At 33.4% G+C, this 12,370-nt stretch overlaps 1 protein-coding gene across 1 annotated transcript; it reads right to left on the reverse strand.

Annotated features, from left to right (window-relative positions):
* On the reverse strand, positions 6,426-7,093 carry LOC107632610 (uncharacterized mitochondrial protein AtMg00810-like). Its single transcript, XM_016336277.1, has 2 exons — positions 6,993-7,093; positions 6,426-6,960 (listed from the first exon to the last, which is right to left on the reverse strand). The coding sequence occupies exons 1-2, from the start codon at positions 7,091-7,093 to the stop codon at positions 6,426-6,428; spliced, it is 636 nt and encodes a 211-aa protein (XP_016191763.1).

The raw sequence follows: 12,370 nt of genomic DNA on the forward strand, positions 1-12,370 counted from the left end.
ATTCGCAAAAAGTGTCTTCACTTTTAAATAAAGGGTAAAGTGTTGGAATTTTCAATGCATTCCTTAACCCAAAGATTATCCATGTTAAATCATTAAGAAAGAAAATACTTGAATGCGGAAACGTACCTAAATTCATAAACATGAATTATGATTGGAAGAGTCTGGATCTTGTGATTCTTTCGATCTTTCTCAACCAAAGCCTTCTGTATTCCTAGGCGGCTGAATTAAAACTTCTCTGATGAGAAAAGAGTTGTTGAGGTGGCTTTGGTATGTTGGGGATCGAAACCTTGAAGGCATTATTTATATTTGAGCATGGCACCCATTAAACCCTAAAACCCAAATAAAATAGTATCTAAAGTTCAAAAGATAATATATCTAAAATCTAAAAGATAATTATCTAAAGAACAAAAGACAATATCTGATTTTATTCTCATTTAATTCCAAATCAAAAGTAATTATGACTTATTCAATTTAGCATTTATAACAATAAATGAGATCACCATTATATATGATATTTAATTTGAAATAGCATAATTTGTGATTATAATTAATATATGTATTGCCCACAAACAAATTAGAAAATTAAAATAATTTCCTAACAATCTCCCGCTTGGGCTATACATATATTCTTTCTTGACATAATCACATCTTATAAACTTTATGCGCGCATTTGAATGCTATTTTCCTTATTACTTTAACAATCTGGTCCGTCTCATATATTAGATATAGAACCACGACAATCACCATCCTAACATACTTAACGACATAAATCAAATTTGGATGAGTAATATGGAAATTACATGCCAAGTGATTTCATGCATGTCTATTTACAGCTAGTCCAACTTTAAAACTTTATTAAGATCAAACACAAAACAAATATTGCAAAATAAATATTTCACATAACATGAAATAAATCATCAACTTAATTCTTCAGTAAAATAATTCAATATCTGTCATAGAACACATAGCATAAAATAAACTCTTACTAAACCAAGACATCACAAATATTGACATCCATCCGAGTAGTGTGCTCATGAAAGACTTTAGGGGTCAATCCCTTGGTAATGGGTCTGCTAGCATATACTCTGTTCCTATATGTCCTATGAAAATCTGTTTTTCTTAAACTTTCTCCTTGACAACTAAGAATTTGATGTCTATATGCTTCGATTTTGTCAAGCTCTTATTGTTGTTGGAGTATAGTATTGTTAACTTATTGTCACAAAATACCTTTAATGGCCTTTCAATGTCATCTACTATATGAAGCTCAGTGACAAAGTTTCGCAACCATATGCCATAAAATCGGAATCAGAGTACCTAATGATCTCCAAATTTTTTGATCTCCGATAAATAAGCATGTAATCATTTGTTCTCTTTAGATAACGCATTACGCGTTTAATAGCTATTCAATGATCTATGCCCGGATTGCTCAAGTATCTACCCAACACTCCCACTATAAATGATATATTGGAATGTGTGCAGACTTGAGCATACATTAAATTTTCTAGTGCTGATGCATAAAGGTTATCATGCATTGCTGTCTTCTCAAGACCATTTTGGGGCATTGCTTGAGACTGAACTTGCCTCCTTTAACTATGGATGTGTCCATTGGTCTACAACTTTTCATGACATATCTACTTAAAATCTTTTTGATATAGTTCTTTTGTGATAATCCAATAATACCTTGAGAGCGATCTCTTAGTATCTCGATTCCTAATACAAAAGAGGCATCACCAAGATCTTTCATTTCGAATTTGTTTGATAGAAATTCTTAGTTTCATGTGACAAGTCTATATTGTTACTAGCAAGTAGAATGTCATTAACATTTGCGGTATACACATTTATCTATAATATTTACCTCAAAACTATATGAGATAATGACTTGATTAAACTTGTGATACCATTGACGGGGAAGCTTGTTTGAGACCATAGATGAATTTTTTCCTTTCTCTGTTGGATCTCCTTCATGACACTTATTGAGGTTGTTGAGTTTGCTGTATGGGTTGGGATTGAGGAGGATTCTCGTCATTTTCCTTTATTGTAGTAGTATCTTGAGCAACAACAATATTCTCATTATTCTCTTGTACTGTAACTGGATCTACAGTAGGATTTTTATTGTGCTCTTGTATTATAATTGTATCTTAAACAATAATAGGCACAAGGACCTGATCATTATCAATTACAGAATTCTCATCAAAAACAAAATTCCTAATATTTCCTTCCCCCTCCCCCAAACTCAACATCCTCAAGAAATCTCGCATTTTTCATTTCAAAAATAGACCTTGATGCAGGTTTGTAAAACTTGTACCCCCGTGAACGCTCAGCGTAACCAACAAAGTAGCAACTAATTGTCCTTGAGTCCGATTTTCTTTCATGGGCCTATAAAGTCGTGCCTCAGCTAGACATCCCCAAATATGTAAATGCTTTATACTGGGCCTTTTTTCAGTCCAAATTTCATAAGGAATTTTGTTAACTGCTTTGCTTGGAACCCTATTAAGGATGTACATTGCGGTCTTTAAGGCTTCTCCCAAGAGTGATTCAGGCAAGGAAGAATGACTAATCATACTTCTCACCATGTCCTTAAGAGTTCGGTTCCTTCGCTCTGCAACATCATTCATGCTAGGTTTGCCCGGCATGGTGTATTGCGGAACAATACCATACTCCTCTAGGAAAATAGCAAAAGGCCCGGGACATCACTCATCTGAACCGTCATATCTTCCGTAGTATTTACCACCATAATCAGATTTGACAGCTTTAATTTTCTTTTTAAGTTGAAGTTCAACTTCAGCTTTGAAAGACTTGAAAACATCCAAGACTTGAGACTTTTCATGAATTAAATATAGATACCCGTAACGAGAGTAATAATCTATGAACGTAATAAAATACCGTTGTCCATTCCTTGAGACAGTAGGGAATGGGCCACATATATCGGTATGTATTAGTTCGAAGACATCTTTAACTCTCTCAGCACCTAATTTCCTTTCATTTGTCCTTTTTCCCTTTATGCACTCAATGCAGACTTCAAAGTCCGCCAAATTTAGGGGTCCAAGAATTCCATCCAACACGAGCCTTTGAATTCTCTGTTTAGAGATGTGACCTAGGCGTTTGTGCCATAATGGTGCCGAATTCTCATTTAGTTTTTGTTTTGTATCTGTTTGCAGTATTTCATTATTATAGGAATTCAAATCAAACCTATATAGATTATCCACCAAACAATCAGAGTAAATATTATTCGAATTATAACAGTGACTGACTTTATTGTTTCCGAATGAACAAAAATAAACTAATTTGTACAAACAAAAAATAGAAACTAAATTCCATCTAAATGACGGTGCATAAAATGTCTCTAATAAATCCAAGTAAAATGCACTCGTGGAACATAATCTAAAGGTTCCTATAGCTTCGACTACAACTATATTACCGTCTGCCACATAGATGTATCTTTCAACATCACTTGGCGGTCGGCTCCACAGGCAACCCTGTATAGTAACACTTACATGAGTAATAACAGCAGAATCTACCCACCAAGTATCAACAGGTGCATAACTTAAACTAGCTCAGAACAAATGAAAGTAAGAATTATACCCTTCTTTACACGCCAAGTGGCATATTTGGTACAATCCTTCTTCATGTGTCCCATCTTCTTACAAAAGAAACAGGTTGAAATTTGATCCTGTTTCTCACCCTTTTTCTGTTGAGAAGGCACATCTGCAGTAGTATCATGCTTTCTTTTATACTGAGAAGATGAAGCCATGTGATCACTTTTAGTATTATCTTGTTGTAGCCTCTCTTCTTCTTGCACACAGTGAGATATAAGCTCATTTAAGGACCAAATGTCTTTCAGAGTATTATAACTCACTTTGAATTGCCCAAAGTGTGCAAGAAGGGAGATCAAAATGAAATGCATGAGTAAATCTTCGGACAACTCTAACTTTAGTGCTTTCAATTTTTGAAGCAAGATGAGACATTTTCATAATGTACTCCCTTATGTTCCCTTCATCTTTATACCTCAAGGAGACAAGTTTGCTCAAAAGGATACTTGCCTCCGCCTTTTCATTCTTAGTAAAGAATTTTTCATTATCTTTCAAGAACTGTTCCGCATCTTTATTCTCAGTAATTGAGCCTCGAAACGCCTAAAAATTGAGCATTTCATGATCATAATGCTCATTCGATTGGATCTCTCCCACTTCTCTATTTTAACCTCATTGAGATTTTTTAGAGTGAAAGTGGATTTCTCCTCTCGAAGAGCTATATCCAGTTTCATACAACCGAGGACAATCTCCACGGTATCCTTCCAAACCTAAGTTTGAACTATTCAGCATAGGAATACTGTTATTGTGTAGAAACATTGGCAGCTGAAGCCATAGTTTCTTTATTAGAATAAAAAAGGAACATGCAGTAAATATTAATTAAATAATGGGAAAAAATCCATATTGAGATATCTGGAACAACATTAATTTTCAATCTTTGGATAGAAAAATTAACTATAAGTGATACTCTCATTGCAGTAATCAAATATTGTTAAAATTCTTATCACACATTAAGCTTTTCTTTGGACCGACTTAATGCGCACATAGAAACTTAAACTTCGCAACCTATTTATTACTGCATATATTTTCTATTAATTTGCTAAACAATAATCTTCTTTTGGACCGATTATTGACCCATAATTAATAGAAAATAAACAAAAGTGTGCAATATTTATTATTTGGCCAAACAATAAACTTCCTTTGGGCCGATTATTGTCGGCATAAATAATAAGCATTACTTTATTCTTAATTAGTTACCCAAACATATATTTACCATCAATATGTGTATGTAATTTGGCCAAATATAGACCTTTCTTTGGGCTGACCAATATTCGCATGAATTACATATCACTATATTCCTAATATTTTAAATAAATTAATTTTCACAAAAGAGGCTACTTTGATAGTATAATATTCAATCAATTTATTCCAAAATCAAATTTTTATAAAATAGGTGGGTATAATAATCTAAATTATTACTAGTTTCTTTATGTAACAATTAAAAAATATATTTAAATCGTAAAAGGAATTAAATTTTAATGGTGTCTTTTCAAACCTTAAAGAAAAACATGATTATAACTGTGAAACAAATTCATGTGCCAAAAAATTCTTGATCTATTAAGATTAAAATCAATCATTATAATATTAGTGGGTATAATAATCTTTATATCCAAAAAAAAATAATCCATTAATTTTATATCAAATTAATGACACACAAAATAAAAAAAATCGAGACAATTATAATAATTCTTTTCAATCTACGCAAAATATAATAATAATAATAATAATAATAATAATTTTGCCAAAAGAATGAATCCATATAGAATGGTATATAAAAAAAAGATAAAAAAAACCTTCTTTTTCTTTAAAAAACACTGAATTTATATTCACAGATTAAATCATAGTGCATACAAAATTTTTTATAGTAAGTATGCTCTTCATGTACTGTTTGTGTATTCTTTATGCACTCTTTATGTACTCTTTCAGTTTTATTAACATGTGCTGCACAATTCAGAAGCAGCACATATTTAAATCTAATTTCAAAAACTTAAATGAAGATTCAAATTCAAATTAAAAAAATTATAATTTCTTAATGATTTAATGATAGATGGCTCTGATACTACTTGTTGAAATTTTCACAAAATTCCTTAACTCATGTTAAATCATTAAGAAAGAAAATACTTAAATGCGGAAGCGTACTTGAATTCATAAACATGAATCATGATTGGAAGAGTCTAGATCTTGTGGTTCTTTCGATCTTCCTCAACCAAAGTCTTCTATATTCCTAGGCGGCTGAATTACAACTTCTCTGATGGAAAAAGAGTTGCTGAGGTAGCTTTGGTATGCTGGAGACCGAAACCTTAAAGGCACTATTTATATTTGAGCATGACACCCATTAAACCCTAAAAACCAAATAAAATAGTATCTAAAGTCTAAAAGATAATATATCTAAAATCTAAAAGATAATTATTTAAAGAACAAAAGACAATATCTGATTTTATTCTCATTTAATTCCAAATCAAAAGTAATTATGACTTATTCAATTCAGCATTTATAACAATGAATGAGATCACCATTATATATGAAAGAAGAAGAGAATCTTGAAGAATTTATAAAGTAACTTTTATTGAATGAGAAATAATGTGTACAGAAAGAAAATAAACCATGTTTTTAATCCTAACAAAACTGATCCCCCTTTTCACACCCACACTTATTAACTATTCTTGAGGGATATTAACTTGATGGGCTGCCCCTGGTTTATTGGGCTACAGTTGACTTATACTTTGGGCTCAATACCCCCCTCCTCAAGCTTAAGTTGCTCCTTGGAACAACTCTGAGCTTGTCTTTGAGCCTCTCATAACTGGTTGCTGACAAAGGTTTTGTTAAAATATCAGCAACTTATTCAATTCCAGAAATATGTACAACTTGTAATGATTTATTGTTGATCTTTTCTCGAACAACTTGGATATCTAACTGAAAGTGCTTCATTTTGTCATGTAAGACTGGATTTGCAGTGAGCAAAATAGTACTTAAATTGTCACAAAATATAGACGGAGCAGTAGTCAATGCAATCTTCAACCCGGACAGCAAATTCTTCACCCATGTAATATCTGCTTCACAGGCTGCCAGGCTTTGAAATTTTGCCTCAGTTGATGACCTACTTATAGTTGTTTGTTTTCTGCAAGACCAAGTAACCAAATTAGCTCCGAAGAATACACAATAACCCAAAACAGACCTCCGATCCTCTAGATCTGCTACCCAGTCAGAATCAGAAAAACCATACAACTTATAGTCATTGCATTTATGTAAAAGCAAACCATGTTCTTGTGTTCCTTGAAGATATCGTAAAATCCTCTTCACAGCCTTCCAGTGAGCAAGTAAAGGGTTGTGCATGAATTGAGAAACCTTCCTCACAGCAAAACTCAGGTCAGGCCTAGTGATAGTAACATATTGCAATGTACCTACCACAGTCTGAAGAGCTTCGGATCCTCAAATTGTTCTGAACCTGTAGACAGTAACTGCAAAGAGGAGATCATAGGAGTAGGCATAGCACTTGCCGTACTCATTCCTAATTTAGACAATAAGTTTTTAATGTATTTAGTTTAAGATAAATGAAGCTGTCCAGTTTCAGTTTTATGAACCTCAATACCAAGAAAGTAGGATAACTCTCCCAAGTCTTTTAGAGTAAAAATCTTGTTTAACTTTTGTATCATAACATCAATTTTATTCGAATCATTACCAGTAATGATAATGTCATCAACATAACATAGAATGTAAATGACATAATGAGAGCCATGTTTGATGAATAAAGATGTATCAGACTTAGTACTAACAAAGCCAAAACTATTTAGAGTATTACTAAGTTTTAAAAACCATTCTCTCGGAGCCTGCTTCAGGCCATAAAGGGCTTTATTTAATTTACACACTAAACTGTCAGAATCATGGGAGAAACCAGTAGGTTGATGCATATATATAGTTTCATGTAAATCACCATTAAGAAAAGCATTATTAAAATCCAATTGTCTTATAAACCAGTCTTTAGATAAAGTTATACTTAACACAATTCGAATGGTGGCAGGTCTGATAACAGGACTAAACACCTGTTCAAAGTCAAAGCCTTCAGATTGGTGGAAGCCTTGAGCCACCAATCTGGCTTTGTACTTTTGTATGGTGCCATTAGGAAGCCTTTTTATAGTAAAAACCCATTTAGATCCAATAATTTTAGCATTTTGAGGTTTTGACACAAGTGTCCAAGTATGATTTCTGATTAAGGCATCATACTCCTCTTGCATAGCATTTTTCCAATGAGGAATAGCTAGGTATTTTAGGAGGTGTTTCACGTAAAATGATTAAATCAACATTACTAATTAAGACTTTGGGTTTAGAATTTCCAGTTTTAGACCTAGTGAGCATTGGATGTTGATTTAGAGGTTTAGGAGATATAAGAACATCTGCAGATGTAGGAATGGGTGCAGAATTATTATTATTATTATAGGTGGAGGGCAAGTTTGTATCCCAAAGACGGAATAGGATGCTGTGTTTCAATAGGAAAGTGTATGAAATTAGAATTACTAGGAGTACTTGGATTATGACTACTAATATCGCTAGGATTACGATTTGTATATTAAATATTCGAAATAGAAGAACTATGAGATGAAGAGCCTAAAACAGAACCTATACTAGGAATAAAATGGTTAAAAGAACTAGATTTATCAGAATCTCTAGAGGAGTCATTCTTATTAGTTTTAACAAATAATTCCTTGTAAGGAAAGGAAGTTTCATCAAATTGAACATGTCTTGTGGTATAAAGTTTACCACAAGGTGAAAGGCATTTGTAGCCTTTTGAGTTTGGGGCATAACCAAGAAAGACACATTTATGAGATCTAAAATCCAACTTTGTCTTATTGTAAGGCCGTAAAAGAGGAAAACAACTACTACCAAAAACTCTTAGAGAAGTATAATCAGGGACAGTGTTAAACAATGTCTCATAAGGAGATTTGTGGTCCAAAATTGGAGTTGGGATGCGAATAATTAAGTAAGTCGCTGTTAAAACAGCTTCATCCCAGAAAATAAATGGCAAAGAGGCTGTAGATAGCATGGCAAGACTCATTTCAATGAGGTGCCTATATTTTCTCTCAGCTTTGCCATTTTGTTCTGGAGTGTAAGGATAACTAAACCTTTGAACAATACTTTCATTGGCCATGAATTGACTGAACTGATGAGAAGTGTATTCCCCACCATTATCAGACTGAAAAGCTTTTATTTTGTGGTTTGTAAGATTCTCCATTTGCTGTTTAAACTGTTTGAAAGCTAACAGAACTTAAGATTTAGAGACAAATAAAAAAAAGTATATCGAGAATATGCATCAATAAAGGTAACATAATAATGAAATCCTAAGTGTGATACAATGGGTGTTGGACCCCAAACATCATAGTAAACAAGTTGGAGAGGTGCAGTGTAGACAGTAAGTGAGGAATTAAAAGGCAATTTATGCATTTTAGCATGCATACAGTTTTCACACACATCAGGAAACAAAGTATCTTTATTCTTATCCATGTCAATATTACAACTTGATAGAATTATGAGTACATTTTTCTTGGCTGTGTGGCCAAGTCTTTTATGCCACAAGTTCAAAGAAACTTTGGAAGAAATAAAAGCACAAGGTTGTAAAGAATCTAAAGAAAAATAAGGAACAGTAACATTGAAAAATCTGTAAATGCCACCCTGTCTATGTCCTTGAAGAAGCACTTTGTCAGTTTGCTGGCATTTAACAAAACACACGTGAGCATAAAATTGAAAATAAACATCATTATATTCAGTAAATTTAGAGACACTGATAAGATTTTTGGTGATTTCTGGAGAATAAATTAATTATTGTAATCTGAAATATCTAATAGAATCATAAGCATATAATAAAGAAGTACCAATTTTAGATATAGGCAAACCTGAGCCATTCTCAATCTGAACTTGGTCAGGGTCTGAGTAATCTGAGGATGTGATAAACGAAGATGAATCAGGAGTAATGTGGTGGGAAGCACCAGTATCTGGTACCAGGAGGAGTCAGCAATAAATCCTGGAGTAGCTATGTAGGCAGTAGGATGATGAAAAGATGGAGGGGGTGATGGTGGTGTAGCTGTAGTGGTACTGGCTTGTGACAGATTAGAAGAGTTTGGTGAATTGGTAAAGGAGGTGGAAGAGGGAGTCTGAGAATTTTGTGATGCATGAAGTATATGTTGGTTGAATTTGTTGAAACAATGCCAAGCAATGTGGCCAAATCTACCACATACCTGGCATTGTGGCCTATTCTGATTGAAAAAGGATCTGCCTCCTCGTGAAAACCTACCACCTCTACCTCTTTTTCCTCCAAAACCATGACCTGAATTGGAATTGGAAGGAAATAAACTCTGAGAGATATTAGCTTGAATCATAGAGGTTGTGGATTTTCAAAATTTATCAAGCATAACATCAAAGGTCAAAATTTGAGTTTCAACCTCACAAAGGCTGAAAATTTCTCGTTTGGAATTGACAATATGCAGTAAAACTTGATATTCTTCATTCAATCCCTCAAGCAATGCATCAACATGTTCTTCAACAGTTAAAGGAGAGCCTAAAGCTGCCAAAGAATCTACAATCTCCTTAATTTTCGAAATATATTCAGAAGCTATTGAACCTTGCTTCTTGACAATCTTTATTTATGCTTTGAGCTGTTTGACACGATATTTGGTAGATTCCTCAAAATATTGTTCAATTCTACCCAAATTTCATGACTGAAAGAGCAACCAACCATTTTAGTTTTGAATACAGGATCAATAGATGTCAGAAGCCAAGACGGGAGATTATAATCATCTTGAAGCCACTGGGTATACGCTGATGACTCGATTCCATTTTGTTGATCTTCAATCGTAGTGAATCTAGGAGGAACATGATCTTTATAGAGATGATTTTCCAAAAGCTGACCTCGAACTACCGCCAATGCTTGTTGTTGCCAAGTTTTGTGATTTCTTTCTCCTAATTTATCACTAATCTGAGTAAAGGATCGGGAGTTGAACAACTGAGGTGGGAAAGAAAAGGATTGAGATTAGCAAGAAGATTATTGCTGTTGTTGTTGGCAGAATTTCCAGGGTTTGAATTATTGTTATTGTTGTTGGTCACAGGAGGTGAATTGTTAGATGAATATGGAGATGCATCCATGGTTGAGAAAAACCTGAAGCTCGTGATACCATGAAAGAAGAAGAGAATCTTGAAGAATTTATGAAGTAACTTTTATTGAATGAGAAAGAATGTGTACAGAAAAAAAATGAACCATGTTTTTAATCCTAACAAAACTGATCTCTTTTTCACACCCACACTTGTTAACTATTCTTGAGGGATATTAACTTGATGGGCTGCCCCTGGTTTATTGGGCTACAGTTGACTTATACTTTGGGCTGTCAATAATATAAGATATTTAATTTGAAATAGCACAATTTGTGATTATAATTAATATACGTATTGCCCACAAACAAATTAGAAAATTAAAATAATTTCCTAACATAAAGTATTATTTTAGTTCTTAACGTTTGGGATAAATAAAAATTTGGTCCCTGACGTTTCAAATGTCCTATTTCAGACTACATTAAAATTCGACCCAAATGTTGAGGACCAAAATATTACTTTACCCTTAAATAAAATAAAACATTTTACTAATTGTAATATAAGAAAAGATATTTGCAATACGATTTAAATCGATTTAGAACGTAAGTATAAGTTGTTGTTATTTGGATTTTATGGATTGGATTTTTTTTAATCTAATTCAATTTGATTTAAACGATTATAATTTGCATAGTATCAATTTGAATTTATTTTTTAATTCAATTCAATTTAAATTCTTGTGATTTGGATTGAATAAGTTTATTAGGATTTTGAGAAAAAATTAATAATTAAAAATTTTTTAGGAGTTATTATCTAAATTTGTCTTTGACGTTTTTAAAAGTGGACATTTTAATTTTCAAAAAGTTTTAGTCAATATTTATCTTTTTTTTATCTAAACACGCATAGAAATAAAATAAACACTATCCTATATCCGAGCGGATGATTTGTTGGAGATAAACACAAGACTCAGACTAAATAACATGATTAGAGTTACTCTTGTCACCATATCTAATCATCCCATCCGCAGCTCTATTTGCTTTTCGGGACACCCACTCAACGTGAACAAGCCAAGGACAAGATAAAAACTCTTGAATCTTGTGAACCAAATCTGTTACTTCAGATGAATACCCACTTGTAAGATCATGCATAATGGGCAGAATGTCAAGGCAATTCGTTTCACATATAATATCCCTCAAACCGCAATTCTAAGCTAAAACCAACCCCTTTCAAGCAGCAAATAATTCACATCTGATGATAGACTAGGGAGAATGCTTCCAGAGCAGTCCGAGATCTAACCTCCCTTAGAATCTCTAATAATACACCCGAATCTCGCTAAATTTAAATCCAGAAACAATCTTGCGTCACAATTAACTTTAAAACTATTGCCTATCAGTGGTTCCCAACACAGGCAATTTTGGAGAGACCTAAAGGTATTGTTTCGATTCCTGCAAACCTGTAAGTCCTTGGTGGTAATTCTGGCCAAGGCAACAACTTTGTGGTCTGTCTAAGGGTTGTCAGTATTGAATATGTCATTGCACCTATGTCTCCATACCCACCAAAGTCCTGCACCAAAAGACACCTCATTATCAGCCAAGGCCTTCCGAAACCACTCTTCAAAATCAGTACCAGTCGTCGAGTCTAGGATACTAGGATTCAACATATGCCAAATTGCCTTTAATCGTTCACAGTCTCTAAGGCAATGCTCCATTGTT

This window comes from Arachis ipaensis, chromosome B03 (assembly GCF_000816755.2).
Source record: "Arachis ipaensis cultivar K30076 chromosome B03, Araip1.1, whole genome shotgun sequence".
NCBI classification, from domain to species: domain Eukaryota; kingdom Viridiplantae; phylum Streptophyta; class Magnoliopsida; order Fabales; family Fabaceae; genus Arachis; species Arachis ipaensis.

Bases quoted from the DNA above. Each gene is read 5' to 3' on its own strand.
- LOC107632610 (XM_016336277.1), bottom strand. From the start codon at position 7,093: ATGAGTACGGCAAGTGCTATGCCTACTCCTATGATCTCCTCTTTGCAG. The intron at 6,961-6,992 runs GTAGGTACATTG...TACTATCACTAG, and splicing joins CCGAAGCTCTTCAGACTGTG to GCCTGACCTGAGTTTTGCTG.